At 41.4% G+C, this 17,317-nt stretch overlaps 1 protein-coding gene across 1 annotated transcript in view; it reads left to right on the top strand.

The window, feature by feature from the left end:
- The first annotated feature begins 899 nt into the window (after positions 1-899).
- The window catches only part of CTCFL (CCCTC-binding factor like), a 28,439-nt gene continuing 12,021 nt past the window's right edge, over positions 900-17,317 (top strand). The window contains exons 1-6 of the mRNA XM_067468205.1: positions 900-1,442; positions 5,232-5,478; positions 6,903-7,070; positions 7,830-7,963; positions 10,362-10,482; positions 13,747-13,896. Of these exons, the coding sequence (XP_067324306.1) occupies positions 900-1,442; positions 5,232-5,478; positions 6,903-7,070; positions 7,830-7,963; positions 10,362-10,482; positions 13,747-13,896 (1,363 nt within the window). The remainder of the gene's footprint in view (positions 1,443-5,231; positions 5,479-6,902; positions 7,071-7,829; positions 7,964-10,361; positions 10,483-13,746; positions 13,897-17,317) is intronic.

Raw genomic sequence — 17,317 nt, 5'->3', positions numbered from 1 at the left:
GAGCGCTTCTGGTGTTGCTGCAAGAAGGTCCTCCATTGTGCATGTGGTCAAATGCCGAGAGTTCAATAAACAAAGTCCAGGGATCAAGAGTCTATACCGTAGTGAAAAACCAGTCCAAAGGTTCAAGGTTCCAGGATTCCAAGATTACAGGAGACAGGTCAGGATACCAAAAAATCCAACAGACCTGGGGGGAAAACCAGCAGCATCCACCACCAAAATGCAACAGATACTTTTCTCCCAAAGATCAGTCTCAAGGTTAGCTCCTTAAATTCAGTAACACCCAGCTGCAACCCATCTCCTGCACACCTCCACCCCTAATTGCTTTCCCCCATGAACTCCCACTTACCAAATCCTCTAGAACTAATACTCACATTAACCAGCTCCAGCTCCTCATGCGGGGACATGAGAGAAGCTTCCCCCAAGGATGATAAAAACATCAAAATCATCCGGGCATCCCATGGGCAACGTCCTTGCAGACAGCCAATTCTCTCACACCAGAAGCGACTTGCAGTTTCTCAAGCCGCTCCTGACATGATAAAAAAAAGCATCTACCCTGCAGAAATATAATGAATTCTCTCATCTTATTGTGATATACTGAAATACCCTGCTGTAGGGTCAGCTATTAGGAAGTTTTTTATATTTCTGGCAATATTTTTTGTGAAAAATTATTTCGTGGATACTGTTTTCTGCACAAAACACCCCCTTTGTAGTTCAGCATTTGCAAAAATAGGCCAAAGTGTGAAAAAAGTAGTTTTCAAACAAATGCCAATTTTTGTAATTTCTCTCAGGAAGGAGAAAACATTTGGAGTTACTTGTTCTTGCCTGCAAGTATGAAATAATTCATTGTGACCTGAAGAATGGTAACTCTTGCTCTTCCTTTCAGTAGGTCCAGCCTAAAAATGGAGAGCACAAAAGCCCCCAAACATGGTGAGCAATGCAACCAAACTGAAGTTGCTAAAATTGTTGCGCAAAAAAGCCATGAAGTCGACAGTTCATCCCATGAGAGAATGGGGAGCTGTATTAATGGCGAAGCAGAGGCCAGAATCCTGCATCCCAATTCATTTGGACAATTGCTGGAAGCAGATGTAGATAGTGAACCGCGCCAGGTTTTGAGAGAAGAAGAGAAACACTTTGTTTTGCTGGAGACGGTGCATTTGAAAATAGAGGAGGATGATTTCCAGAGGGCTCCTCTGGACCATCCGCAAGACAGATTCCAAGACGTGATGCAAAGAGAGCAAAACCTTTTACAGCCTTTGGAAGTGATGCCACAACACTTATGCATTCAGGAGAACCCTGAACAACTTCTAGCGCTGAGTTTGCCTGAAGGTGTGTATACGATCCATGAGATGAAAGTAATGCATGTCAGTGGTCTGAAGGAGGAGCACACATTCAACGAAGACGCAAGGTCAGCTACGAAGACCACAAATATCATTGGGATTAAGGTATTGTTAGTATTATTCTATGTTTTCCCAGTTTGGGACTCAGTGTGGCTAAAACAAAGTGAAAAATCATAACATAAAACATTTTAAAAGTGATTAAATTACAAAAAATATACACTTACTTTACTTACTTAGGCAATACCTCGTAGTCCGAGGATGATGGTCTTCCAAGGTGGGTGTTCTGTCAGTGGGTCCATAGGTGACTGTGGAGCCCAATTCTTGATCTGCATCTACTCCCGCAGTGAGGGCATTGGTTTCCAGGTGGAAGGCGGTCCTAGTCAGGGTTGGCTTGACTTGCCTTCCTCTTGGCACGTTTCTCTCTTTTGCCCTCCATTCGTGCCTCTTCAAACTCCACAGCACTGCTGGTCACAGCTGACTTCCAGCTGGAGTGCTCAAGGGCCAGGGCTTCCCAGTTCTCGGTGTCTATGCCACAGTTTTAAGGTTGGCTTTGAGCCCATTTTTAAATCTCTTTTCCTGTCCACCAACATTCCGTTTTCCAGCACAACCCTTGTATTTGTGTATGGTCTCTCCAAGCATTTCCTAGCTTCTCCAGTGTGACTTTGTGGTGTTCCTGGGGAGGAAGTCCTTAATATTAATAGCATTCACTGTTAACCATAGTTTTGTGAAAAGTCTAGGAATGTATTCTGCATAGATATAATAGGGTTCATACTGTAGCAAGTAACACATCGGATAATAATCCAGCACATCATACAGTACAAAGCTTATTTCCCACCAAAAAAAAAGTTCTCCGAGGATATTGGAATAAAATATTATTTAGTTGTGTGTAGAAAGATAAGGAGGCTGCCAGTCCAGACTCTTTGAGGAAGGAGTTTCAGAGCCTGGGAGCAGCCAAGGAGAAAGCCCTCTTAGTTTATACTAGATGTATTGCTATGATAATGGGTCAAAGAGAAGATCTCAAAACATGGGCAGCTTCAACCGAGTGAATATGGTCCCCCAAACTATACTGTTTATAACCAGCATAACCAGCACTTTCAGTTGTGTCCCAAAACAGACCAGAAGCCAGTGGAGCTGTTGCAACCAGGAAGTTGTGTACTCCTTGCAGGCAATTTATTTATTTATTTATTTATTTTATTTACAACATTTCTACCCCGCCCTTCTCACCCCTGAGGAGGGTCTCAGGGCAGCTAACACAGGCAACAATTCAATGCCAACAGTATCAATAACAACAATATAAACCCACAATATAAAATCCCATTACATAACAATTAAACAGTGATATTAATTAACATTACACAATCACATAGAACAAATCACATAATCACAAGTCATATCACCGTTTCCAATTTTCATAACAATCCTATTGTCCAAGTTCAGTGCCTAAAGTGCTGCTGTGCCCACTAGCCAAAGGCCTGGCTCCAAAACCACGTCTTTAGTTTTTTCCTAAAAGTAAGGAGAGAGGATGCCGATCTAATCTCGCTGGGGAGCGAATTCCACAAGCGGGGGGCTCACCACCGAGAAGGCCCTAATTTGGCTACAGCTCTTTGGACCAGCTGAAATGTCCAAACACTCTGCAAAAGCAGGCCCACATACTGCAAATTTCAGTAAATGAGGGATGTGTCTCAGGTGTAAGGTCCCATCAACCAGCCATTTGGTTTGAAACTGTATTATATGGTCAGTGTAGATGAGGCTTTAGGTATGTGGCACCATGGCTGGCTCTACTTCGTAGTGAAGGTAACTTGGCTGTATATCCCATCAGACTGGGGATGTCCTTTAGGGCCAAAACTTGAATCTGAAATCCACTGCACTCTCTGGGATTTTCCAGATGGCACACCCCTTCCTTGAACGCCAGCTTTTGAGGTATAAAGGGTGTGTATTGTTTTGTTAAGTGGAAGTATGGTCAGAAAATATGTATTGCATATAATCTCTGACCTGACCAAACCCTGCATAAAATACCCTCAGAAGCACTTTATTTTACCTGTTAGTGCAATTAAACCCTACTTCATCCTTCAGATCCCCTGTCCAGATGCATTACATTGCTCTCTCACCCAGTGTTTTTAAACTTTTAATCTCTACAACCGGCCCTGCCCACTGTGATCAACTTTCTCTTTCTGTTTATATTGTCCTGGTGTGTTTATTTATATTGTTCTTGTATTTTATATTATTTTTTATATTTTGTTGTTGTATTCTTATGTTGCATATTTGCATTGTTGTATTGCTGGGATTGGCCTCATGTAAGCCGCCCCGAGTCCCTTTGGGGAGATGGTGGCGGGGTATAAATAAAGTTTATTGTTATTATTACTATTATTATACTGGTATTTTCATTTTCCCATAGGTTTGCACCACACCCCAAAAGCCTCCCCTATTTATTTATTTACCATATTTCTATCCTGTCTTTCTCACCCCAAGGGGGACACAAAGTGGCTTACATTTTGACACAACTCAATACTGGATTGAAACACAAACAACAAATTATAAATACATTTAACAGTAAACCATTAGACATAAAAGAATGACACATAAATACAGTGAAAACAACATTTAAAGCAGCAATTAGAACAATCACATAGTCCATAATCTGAGTCCATGAGCCATTCCAGTTACAGTCACATTAATTCTCAGCTGTGTATTGCATTGTAGCTAGTCTCCAAATGCCTGGTTCCAAAAGTCAGGATTTTACTTGCTTTCTGAATGCCAGGAAGGAAGAGGCTGATCTCACATCACTAGGAAGGGAGTTCCATAGTCGAGGGGACACCACTGAGAAGGCCCTGTCTCTCGTCCCCACCTGTGAGGTGGGACCGATAGCAGGGCGTCCCCAGAAGATCTTAATGTCCAACCTGGTTCATAGGGGAGATGCGTTCGGACAGGTAAGCTGGGCTAGAACTGTTCCTCAAAATCTTTTTCACTAAGGGTTCACACTGAAACGATTGCATTGCTAAATTATATTCACACCTTTACTTTTAATTGGTAAGGATCAGCATTGACCAGGCAGAGAAGCTCTGGGTATCTGGAACAGGGCTGGGCATGCACTGGAGACCAAAGGGCTATCAGCTGCCTTTTGAAGCTTTTGTGCACACTATTTTGGGATTTACATTTAACTGACTTTTAAGCTTTAAAAAAAAATGCTTTTTTGGGGTGCCCAATCTACCCCAAATTAGAATTTCCGTCCCCAAATCCTATCAGATTTTTTAGCTCAATCCACAAGCATGTGTACAATTTCAACAGAAAGGAGGAAACTATGAAAATGAACTAAATCTGGCTACCAATTTTAAACAACTCCAAAATCAGGACAGTAAATAAAGAGCAACACTTAAAACAGGGGAATTCCAGACAGGAAGCAATCAGGGCCAGCTAACACCTCCCAACAAAAGATTCCCCCCCCAGGCAGGAAGCAGCCAGGCTTTGAAGCTGCAAGGCCATTCATTGTTAATCAAGGTGGCCATTTGCAACATTCACACTTGCCTCACACTGGCAAGAGTTCTTTCCCCCATCCTGGACATTCCACAGATATATAAACCCCATTTGCCTAGTTTCCAGCAGACCTCACAACCTCTGAGGATGCCTGCCATAGATGTGGATGAAACGTCAGGAGAGAATGCTTCTGGGACATGGCCATACAGCCCAGAAAACTCACAGCAACCCAGTGATTCTGGCCATGAAGGCCTTCAACAATGCAAAGTATATATAATTGTGGAATTGGTGCCCTGGAAGGCATTTTGTGATCTCACTATGTTTTTGCATAGAAATACAATTGTGGAGTACAACATTATCTTAAAGTTACTCTAGGATTATCTCATTTCAAGTTATGTTTCTCTCTACCTCCTGCTTCCGCAGACTGACATAGTTACAGATAGCAAATGTGAGGGCCAGCAGTTTCTTGCAGCTCAAGACGTCAAAATGAACAATTCCTTTTCTGAAGAGTCAACAAAGATTTTGAATGGCACAATTAAAGGTGATGCTATACTGTTTCACAATTCTGAAAAAGGAGGTCAAAGCACAAAGTGTGCACCCCAACATCCTGCTCTAACAAGTCCAGAAGTTACATCAAAGGTCCATGAGAACACAGTCCAGTGGGGAGAAGGTATGTCCGGCGTAAACACCATGATGCAATTGGTCCAGTTGTTAGGAAACAAGGCTGGAGAAGGAGAATCTTTGAACTGATTTGATAGGGCAGGTCAATACGTTCAGCACTCCTTGGGGCACTCTTCCTCTATCTAGTACTCCCAGAATATGTCAGCTAACCATGACCACTGAACCTTTTTAAAGAGGTAAATAGAGTCCAAACTAGATTGATAATTCAACATATAGGTGTATCCCATTGGTCCATTGAGTCCTTTGTTAGCAGGGACAAGCGATGGCATCCAATACTTTCTGTCGTCTCTGATTCCTAATATCAGAGTTGATTTTTAAAACTGTTTAAATTTTGCGTTTTAAACTTTTGAATATAAAAAGGTAAAGTTTTCCCTTGACATTAAGTCTAGTTGTGTTTAAGGGGTGGTGCTCATCTCCATTTCTAAACCGAAGAGCAGGCGTTGTCCATAGACACTTCCAAGGTCATGTGGCCAGCATGACTGCATGGAGTGCTATTACCTTCCCGCATAAGTGGTACTTATTGCTCTACTCACATTTGCATGTTTTTGAACTGCTAGTTTGGCAGAAGCTGGGGCTGACAGCGGGAGCTCACCCCACTCCCCAGCTTCGGACTGCTAACTTTTCGGTCAGCCAATTCAGCAGCTCAGCACCTTAACCCGTTGCACAACCAAGGGGGCCCTTTATTTATAAACTGTTTGAAAGAGTTTATATACACTGACTCATCAGAAAACAAAGGTGTCACTGGCCCCATGTACACTGCCATTATAAGGCAGATTAACCTGTGGGTCTCCAGATGTTTTGGCCTCCAACTCCCAGAAATCCTAACAGCTGGTAAACTGGCTGGGATTTTTGGGAGTTGTAGGTCAAAACACTTGGGGACTCACAGGACACTAACCATATAATGCAGTTCAATGCATTTAACTAGATTATATGAGTCTACTTGTTGATCGAAAAGTTGCAGGTTCGATTCTGAGGAGCGGCATGAGCTTCCACTGATAGCCCTAGCTTCTGCCAAGCTAGCAGTTCGAAAACATGCAAATGTGAGTAGATCAATAGGTACCGCTCTGGCAGGAAGGTAATGGCACTCCATGCAGTCATGCCGGCTACATGTCCTTGGAGGTGTCTATGAACAACGCTGACTCTTTGGCTTAGAAATGGAGATGAGCATCAACCCCCAGAGTTGGACACGACTGGACTTACTGTTAGGGGAACACCTTTACCTTTACCTATATGAGGCTACTCTGACTATATAATACAATTCAATCTGTATTATAATGGCAGTGTAGAGTGGGTCACTATTTCAGCCAGCTATTTGGTATTTCCTGTGATTTTGGAATTCCTTATGGGCTATTTGACATAAAAGGAGTAGAAACTGGGGAATATTTGACATATTTTAAAATTGTGTTTTTCTAGGGAACTTGCCACAGCATTGCCGCTTTTGCACATTCACTTCTTCCAGCATCACAGGCCTGAATCGTCACATGAAAAGACACTCAGATAAGAAGCCCCACATGTGCCACCTCTGCCTTAAGGTCTGCCACACAGTTTCCCTTTTGCGCAACCATATGAACACACATACAGGTATGAGTGGTGTGCATTTGTTTTGTTGGTTATCTTCATCACTTTATAACAAATGTTATCAGTGCCCCCCCCCCCCCCGGTGGCGCAGTGGGTTAAAGCACTGAGCTGCTGAGCTTGTTGACCAAAAGGTCGCAGGTTCGATTCCAGGGAGCGGCGTGAGCTTCCGCTGTCAGCCCTAGCTTCTGCCAACCTAGCAGTTCGAAAACATGCAAATGTGAGTAGATCAATAGGTATCGCTCCGGCAGGAAGGTAACGGCGCTCCATGCGGTCATGCTGGCCACATGACCTTGGAGGTGTCTATGGACAACGCTGGCTCTTCGGCTTAGAAATGGAGATGAGCACCACACCCCAGAATCAGTCATCACTGGACTTAATGTCAGGGGACAACCTTTACCTTTTTATCAGTATGAATACTGGAATACCTAATCTCTTGATTTTTGATTGCAAAAAATGTGAGTGGGCTGGTTTTAGGAATGGGTTTCACATGTGAAGGTTGTAGAAATGTTGATGAGTTGTGTTAGCCAAGCCAAACACTGTGGCCTATTTCACTGAGTCCTTTAGCCATCCCATAAGAAAGCACATCCATAACATGCACCATTGCGGCACTGTCTTGGCTCATTGCATTCACACTAAAATTGGCCTGCCACATTTGTGGGTTTAACTTTTTCAAATTTGATTATTCATAGAATTGATTAATATGTTTTCTGAGACAATTGTCCTCTAAGAGAGAACATCTCTGTGTATGTGTTTTTCTTGCAGGGACCAAGCCATATAAGTGCAGCGAATGTGAGATGGCCTTTGTGACTGGGGGTGAACTTTCACGGCACCGGCGGTATAAGCACACCCTTGAGAAACCTTTTAAGTGCACACTCTGTAACTATTCTAGTGTGGAGGTAAGGACGGCATTCACAACAAAATTAGTTTTCATATTATATGTGTGTAATCTCTCTATCTCCAGACAGAAAAATGGAGGATTTTTTTTAAAGAGACGCTCTTTTATTTGGAACACCCTTTATTTGAAACATTGTCATTCCTGGTTAGCCAAAGCTTTCAGAATGGTTTATTTATTTATTTGCATTATTTCTACCCCACTCATATCAGCCCGAAGGCAACTCAGAGCGGCGTACACAGTCGGCACAATTCGATGCCATAAAAATACATACATTGATAAACAAAAGAACATTATAGCACAATTAAACATAAAGACAGTGCATAATAACAATTTTAAAACTAAAAAACTATATCCTCTCATTCAAGTCCTTGTCTGTTCCATCGTCTTGGACCGTTCCTGGGTCATTTTCCAATTCAGTTTGTCTATTATTCCGAGGTTCCAAATGCTTGCTCGAAGAGCCAAGTTTTTACTCTTTTCCAAAAGGTCAGGAGGGAGGGGGCTGATCTAATATCCCTAGGCAAGGAGTTCCACAGCCGAGGGGCCACCACAGAGAAGGCTCTGTCTCTCGTCCCTGCCAGATGTGCTTGCGAAGCAGGCGGGATTGAGAGCAGGGCCTTCCTGGAGGGTTCGTAGGAAGAGATGCATTCAGATAGATAAGCTGGGCCGGAACCGTTTAGGGCTTTATAGGCTAAAGCCAGCACTTTGAATTGAGCCCAGTAGCAAACTGGCAGCCAGTGGAGCTGATGCAGCAGAGGAGTTGTATGCTCCCTGAGCTCCGCTCCTGGTTTAGCCTTACTGGGAAGTAGGGGGATTGAAATTTTAAACTCAAGTGAAACAGGGTTGCTGTGAGTTTTCAGGGCTGTAAACATTTCTTAAGATACACTAGTACAATAACATGCAAGAGTAATATGAAACTATATAGGGACATAGAAGAGGTGTCAACCTAGTACAGGAAGGAAAACAAAGATGGCTCTAATTTCTAATATTGTAATCAGCAATAATATAGAAACCTGGGGAAATAATGTTAAAAATGGACCAAGGGAATGTTTTGTTATTTGTTTACGGCATTTGTTTACAGCATTTATATTCCGCCCTTCTCACCCTGAAGGGGACTCTGGGCAGATCGCAGAACACATATATGACAAACATTCAGCACCGTCAAACAGACAAAACAAACAACAGATAGAGGTATTATGTCAGCAACTGTCCCAACTTCTCAGCTCACAGCTATTTTCGGGCTGCTTAGGTGGACAGTAAACTGGGCTGAGGGTTGGGTGCTCATCCTGACCCGGGCTTCGAACTGCCAGCCTTCTGATTGGTAAGATCTATTGCTGCTGGTGATTAACCATCTGTGCTAAAGCCCAGCTCTTGCTGACTTTGGTTTCCCAGCTCATTCTTCAAAAAATTAATTAAAAAATAATAGAAAAAAACCACAAAAAGAGGAAAAACCCCACAATACTTATGTGTACATAAACATCCCGTGGTGCACATTCTTATTTCATTTCATTTCCTGTATTGTTTGCTTATTAATTTACTTTCTCTGTGTTTTCATTTGATATTATTATTTGCTGTATGTATTTTTGCTGCATGTATTTTATTTTGATTTGTTGTCATTGTTGGGCTTGGCCTCATGTTAGCTGCCCCGAGTCCCTGCTGCTGAGATGGTGGCGGTGTATAAATAAAGTTTTATTATTTATTATTATGTTGCATAACAACTAAACGACATACGTCTCTAATTACATATAACTCTTGAACTACCAACATAAGTAAAGGTAAAGATTTTCCCTTGACATTAAGTCTAGTCATGTATTACTCTGGAGCGTGGTGCTCATCTCCGGTGTTGTCCATAGACACCTCCAAAGTCATGTGGCCGGCATGACTGCATGGAGCGCCGTTACCGTCCCGCTGGAGTGGTACATATTGATCTACTCAGGTTAGCAGAAACTGGGGCTCACAACGGGAGGTCACCCTGCTTCCCAGAATCAGACCGCTGACCTTTTGGTCAGCAAGTTCAGCAGCTCAGCGGTTTAATTGCAGTGCCACCAGAGGCGCAAAGAGAAAGTGAACTTCCTCCTTCTCTTTCCAGTTTCTCTAAAATTAAACATTTTTTCTTCCACTTTATAGCCAACAAGTTGTTTATTTCTGCTTGTTTAAACCTTAACAGGTGAATAGCCCAATGTTTTATGTCTCCAAACCTGTTCATAAAATCTTTCACTCATATATTGCCGAAGTAGTTTCTAAGAATATGTCCAGTAACTTATCCTTTAACAGCACTGTTAACTTTCCCCCTCATTTTGCTGTATGTGCAAAACCATTCCAGAAGTAGAAGTATTTTGCATATGTTCATACTCTGTTGACTCCTATCCATAATAGACATTTTCACCCATTTATGATTCTAGGCCAGCAAACTGAAGCGCCATAATCGCTCACATACAGGAGAACGCCCTTACAACTGTACTCTCTGTAGCTATGCAAGCAGAGACACTTACAAGCTGAAACGGCATATGCTAACCCATTCCGGTAAGTATTTAAACTGTGATGACTGTCATTAAAATATTTTGTTTGTGCAGTGCTTGTTCACGTCAGACTTTGTTGCACCATTGAGAGGAAAGAGCAAGGAAAAAACATTTAGCAGCAGTTGGCACTGTACTTTGATCATTCCCTGGAATAGCAGATGTAGGTGATGAATGCTAACAAAAGTTAAAACAAGACTTCTGAGAAATGTGGGAAAGGGTATCCCTATTCTCAAGGGAGTCCTAAGGTTTATCATCAAGTGGGTTGTAGGTTTTTTTGGGCTATATGGCCATGTTCTAGAGGCATTCTCTCCTGACGTTTCGCCTGCATCTATGGCAAACATCCTCAGAGGTAGTGAGGTCTGTTGGAACTAGGAAAATGGGTTTTTATATCTGTGGAATGACCAGGGTGGGACAAAGGACTCTTGTCTGCTGGAGCTAGGTGTGAATGTTTCAACTGACCACCTTGATTAGCATATAATGGCCTCACAGTGCCTGGAGCAAACTTTTGTTGAGAGGTGATTAGATGTCCCTGATTGTTTTCCCTCTGCTGTTTAGAAAACAATCAGGGACATATAATCACCTCTCAACAAAAGATTGCTCCAGGCACTGCCATGCTATCAAATGCTAATCAAGGTGGTCAGTTGAAACATTCACACCTAGCTCCAGCAGACAAGAGTCCTTTGTCCCACCCTGGTCTTTCCACAGATATATAAACCCATAGATTGCCATAGATGCAGGCCTCTAGACCATGGCCATATAGCCCGAAGAAACCTACAACAACCCAGTGATTCCAGCCATGAAAGCCTTCGACAATACATTTATCATCAAGTGTTTATCATCAACCCGGTGGCGCAGTGGGTTAAACTCTTGTGCCGGCAGGGCTGAAGACTGACAAGTTGCAGGTTTGAATCTGGGAAGAGTGCAGATGAGCTCCCTCTGTCAGCTCCAGCTCCTCATGCGGGGACATGAGAGAAGCCTCCCACAAGGATAGTAAAACATCAAAACATCCGGGTGTCCCCTGGGCAACATCCTTGCAGACGGCCAATTTTCTCACACCAGAAGTGACTTGCAGTTTCTCAAGTCGCTTCTGACATGAGAAAAAAAATAATCAAGTCAGTGTTGACTTATGATTACCTTGTGAATGACAGGCTTCCAAGAGCCATGATCATCACCTACTCTGCTCAGGTCTTGCAAACTCAAGGCTGCATTCAATCCACTTGTAGTGCAATGTTCCTATTTTTCCTGCTGTCTTCCATTTTATTGAACATTACAGGATGAGCATCCTCTATACAAAATGCTTGGGACCAGAAGAGTTTCCAATTTCAGATTCCCACCCCCACCACAAATTTTGGAATATTTGCATATACATCATGAGATATCTTGGAGGTAGCGCCCAAGTGTAAATGCAAAATCAATTTATGTTTTATGTACATTGTATACACACAAAGCCTAAAGGACATTATAGACACAGTCTTTTAAATAACTTTGTGCATGAAACAGGTAGTGTACATTGACACTTCAGAAAGCAAAAGTTTACCCATGTTTTTGGGTTAATTCTTTTACTAAAATGACTAGAATTAAACAGGAGTATATGGGATACATTTCTGTCCTATTTTAATATGCTACTTACCACCTGCTAAGAGCCCCCCAAAACTATTTTGACCATCCATGTGGACAATTTTGGATTTTGAAGCATTTTAGATTTAATGTGTTGTCGAAGGCTTTCATAGTCAGAATCACTGGGTTGCTGTGAGTTTTCCGGGCTGTATGGCCATGTTCCAGACTCATTCTCTCCTGACAATTTGCCCAATTTGTCCTCAGAGGTTGCCTGCGATAGATGTGGGCAAAACATCAGGAGAGAATGCTTCTGGAACATGGTCATACAGCCTGGAAAACTCACAGCAAACCATTTAAAATTTCCAAATAAGATATACTCAGCTTGTATCATAACTGCCTCTGTTTAGTGGAAGATTTTTAGGAGGATGATGAAGGAGGGCTGGAGAAACATATATGTTCAGTAAACAATTCAATAAGCAGAGCATGAGATGGCCATCAAAATGGGTATTATAAGAAAAGTGGAAACTGATGAAAGGAAATGTCATTCAGAGAAAGAGATCATTCTTTTTTACATGTAAGAGAAGGTACAATATTTATGTTGTGAATACGTTTATCCGAGTTTTTTGGGCTGATTCTTTTACTAAAATAACTAGAATTAAACAGGAGTATATGTGGTAGGTAGGGAGAGGGCCTTCTCGGTGGTGGCCCCCCGACTCTGGAACTCCCAAGGACATCAGACATGCCCCAACTCTGGCAGTCTTTAGGAGGAGCCTGAAAACGTGGTTGTTCCAGTGTGCCTTCCCAGAATAAGGAAAACTCTCAGCAATATGCCCTCAAAAGGCACTTTACCATTGATTTAGGACTGACTGCGTTCCTTCATCTCTCCTTGAAAATTCTATCCCAGTTCTATCCTACCTTGTTCATGTCCAGCATTATTTATAATTTTAATTTATTACATTGGCCGGGCCATTGGTTTTAAATGCTTGTGTGTTACTGTTGATGTATTGTTTATTTTTTGTTATGTGATTTATATTAATTGTATTGCTTTGATTGTTTTGTTATTGTTTTTGTTTATTGATATATTGTGGGCTTGGCCTCATGTAAGCTGCACTGAGTCCCTTGGGGAGATGGTTGAGGGGTACAAATAAAGTATTATTATTATTATTATTATTATTATTATTATTATTATTGGTTTCCATCCTATTTTAATATGCCTCTTTCCACCTGCTAAGAGCCTCCTTGAATAAAATATCTTGGATGATAGAAGAGGAAAAAGAGCTCCTGAAGTTTCCCTTAGAAAGGAATTTCATGTGCTGGGATCAACTACCAAAAAGACCCTTATAGCACCTTCAGAAACCAAGTGTGTTTCAGAAGGTTGCAGGGCTGAGAAAAGGCCTTTCCCATTGATTTCAAAACCTTGGCATGCTCATATAGGAGAATGTTGTTCTTCAGATGGCCGGGAACCAAGTTGCATGACAAAAGAGGATGAAAAGATTTCATCATGTTCAGTCTGAGCCTGAGCTGTAGACAAAACAATAATAAAATCTCAAAGGAATCATATTTCTTGGGATGCAATAGATGAGAGATTATGTAAGTGATGTTTACCAAAGAAAACAGACTGTGTTTTGCGCATATTTAACTGTGCCACCATTTTCAGTAATGTCTTTAGACTTCTAATATGCATCTTAATCTCTCTTTCATTTCTTTTTAGGCGAAAAACCTTTTGAGTGCCTGATCTGTAAGGCCAGGTTCACGCAGGCTGGAACTCTGAAGTTCCACAAATTGCACAAACATGGAACGAATGTGCCGAAATATCAGTGTCCACACTGTAACACGGCTGTTGCCAGGAAGGGCGATTTAAGTAAGTTCCATTTTGGCCTTTTTTGACCTCATCACAAAGTCCAGGTTTGCCATAAGTGAAAAATAACTTGAAGGTACACAGCAATAACAATAGCTTTTGTGTGTGTGTGTGTCAGGAGCAACTTCTCTCACACCAGAAGCGCCTTGCAGTTTCTCAAGTCGCTCCTGACACGACAACTTGAGTAACTTGAGAAACTGCAAGTCGTTTATGGTTTGAGAGAATTGGCTGTCTGCAAGGACGTTGCCCAGGGGACCCTGGATATTTTACCATCCTGTGAGAGGCTTCTCTCATGTTCCTGCATGAGAGGTTGGAGCTGACAGATGGGAGCTCACCCTACTCCCCAGATTCAAACTGCTGACCTTTCAGTCAGCAGTTTAACCCATTGCACCACCTGGGGCTCCAATAACAACAGCTGTAACGTTACCACTCATTTGATCATGTCTTCTTTCTCCTTTCAATCACCAGTGGCTAAGTGTAGCTAGATCCAATATCCAGTATTGTGATCTCATTTAATCGTAGTACATATGTGCTGATGTGCATTGATAAATGCCTGGGGGAGGAGAGAACTGAAAACAACAACAACAACAACAATTTTATTGCTTACTTGCCTGTCCTTACTTGCAGGGCACAACATAGTTAAAACACTTTGTCATAAAATATTATGTAAAATGCATATATTAAAATGTATGTCTGTGAGATACATGTATTAAAATACACAAACAAAGATTAAAATACAGCAAACATAGGACATGAGTTTAAAATTCATAGTTACAAATAGACTAGGTAGGTATTGTTGAAGGCTTTAATGGCCAGAATCACTGGGTTGTTGTGTGTTTTCTGAGCTGTATGACCATGTTCCAGAAGCATTCTCTCCTGGCGTTTTGTCTGCATCAATGGCAGGCATCCTCAGAAGTTGTGAGGTCTTGCAACCTCTGAGGATGCCTGCAATAGATGCAGGTGAAACGTCAGGAGAGAATGCTTCTCGAACATGGCCATACAGCCCAGAAAACACACAACAATACAGGACTGGGTTCACATAACAGAAGAAACAGGTCTTCAATTGTCTCTTAAATTCCGACTGCTGAACTTATAAAGCTAACGTATTTACCGTAATGTATCCTTTTTAATACTGTGCCTTCCTCTTAATATGGGACTCAGGGTGACTCACAATGCAGATTAAAAACAAAATTGAGTTTAAGAAAGTCACTCTGCATTCTGAGGTGGTTTCTAACCTGCAAATGAGAAATAGAAGAGGCCTGATCTCAAAGGATGGTGTGAAGAGAGAGGGAGATTTTATTGCATTTCTTTTATTGCCTTTGTGTCAAGTCCTTTTAAGACCAATAGAACGCGTGGCCTCCAGACCACCTTAAACAGCACGTAAGCAAACATCTGAAGCAAGGCGCAGACCTGCGATTTGACATTGTCCCTTTTTCTCCTACATGATGTTTTTTTACTGTCTTTGGAAGCTAGTCTGATTGTATTTTGCTTCTTTTATAGCCATAGTGTTGTGTTTTGGATTTTGCTGTATTAAAAAAGGCAACATGATTAGAATCAAAATAGTAAAGCCCAGTTAAAAAACAGCACCAATCTAAAATAGTCTAAAGGCTTTTCAAGGATAACAATGAGAATAACTCCCAATAGGAGAGGAATTTTCAGTAACTATTTAATAGCACAAGCCACAGTAAGACCCCCATAACCACAGAACTTGTAGTTTCACTTACATGCATCCAGGGAGGAATAGTCTTAGAATTTGCTAAGTCTTCCAGGTGATTCTATGGCATACTTCCCTTGGGAAATAATCGTTTCCATTCAATGTTTGATGTTTTGTTTTATGCCTGTTATAACAGGCTGTGTTTTTTATTTAATTTTAGTTTGTTATAATTCGTGTTTATATGTTGGGGTGCTTAAATTGTGTTAGTATGGATGTATTATTGTTGTATTCGGGCATTGAATGTTTGCCTTTTATGTTTGGAATCCGCCTTGAGTCCCTTTGGGGAGATAGAGCAGAATATAAATAAAATTATTATTGTTGTTGTATTATTATTATTATTATTATTATTATTATTATTATTATTTTACGGACACAAAAGCACAGTATGTCACAGCAAACGGGATCTATATGCTGGATTTTGTATTAAAAAATCACAAGTCAAACTCTTTCCAAGCGTTTAGGACTGTGTGATGTATTTTCGATTGATGCGCGCAGATCCAAGTAAGGTGGCCTTTTGCAGCTGACAGATCGTGATTTTGTCGATGTTTATTATTTCCATATGTTTATTGTTTCATTATTATTATTATTATTATTATTATTATTATTGGAACTTACCATAGAATACATGTGTCAAACTCAAGGCCTGGCATGTCATTGTATGTGGCCCACTAGATGCTAAACTACAGCTCCTGTATTCTTATTAGACATCATAACTAGAGCTAATGGGAGTTGTGATACTGTAACATCTGGAAGGCTGCAGTTTTTTTTCTGTTTAGTTATTTAAAAACTGCAGTGGGCCTTCAATTTAGATACAAAGCTTGTGGATATACTGCCTGACTTTAAAACAGTGGTTCTCAACCTATGGGTTTTTTCCTTCAACTCCCAGAAATCCTAACAGCTGGTAAACCCACAGGTTGAGAACCACTGCTTTAAAATATCATTTAACCTTTCCCCAATCTCAGAGCCACAAGTTCAGTTGGGTTGCAGTTCCCATTATTCCAAATCCTAATGGCGGATAATAAAAACTGACTGGAGTTGTCATTCAATAACATCTGGGAACCCAAACTGGGTCAAAACTAAAGAATACCAACCACTATGTAAAAAAAGAACTATAGTTGGCCCTCTGTGTCCACAGATTCTCCATCCATGGATTCAGCAGCCCTTTGAAGGCTACCTTAAGACTGATTTAACCCTCAGTAAAAATGAGTGACACCCCTACTATAGAGTTTCATTGGAGAAATTCACACATTCTAAGAGAGAGGATGCTATTCTAGTTCCCCCAGTGCAGCTCTCTGCAATGCTAAACATTTGAGAACTGGAGGGAAATTTCATTTGGGAGGGTAGGATTTTCATTTAGAGGGACAGTATCCTCATATGAACCCCCCCCCCCCCAATAACTACACACCTGTAGCAAGCTCTACTTGAGGATACCTGTCAGCTTATCTTCTAAAATTGGTTGAGAGTGGACATGTTCTTGATAGTATGATGGATCCCAAGCAATCTCCTAAGTGTGGGCTGTGTTGCATCTTCAATTGATTGCATGCAAGCATATCTAGTAACTTTGCTATCCCACTGTGCCTGACCGCTTCTTCTGCAAGGCTGTTTGGCTTCACTTGCAGTACCTCTGGTAAGAACATGCAGATCCCCAAATTTATTTAGTTTCATAATAATAAAGTGAGGTGGCACCACCTTGTGGTCGTTCTGAATTAA

Source organism: Anolis sagrei, chromosome 4 (assembly GCF_037176765.1).
Source record: "Anolis sagrei isolate rAnoSag1 chromosome 4, rAnoSag1.mat, whole genome shotgun sequence".
In the NCBI taxonomy this organism is placed as follows: domain Eukaryota; kingdom Metazoa; phylum Chordata; class Lepidosauria; order Squamata; family Dactyloidae; genus Anolis; species Anolis sagrei.
Note: the sequence above shows the minus strand (reverse complement) of the source record. Positions and strands in the feature narration are given on the sequence as shown.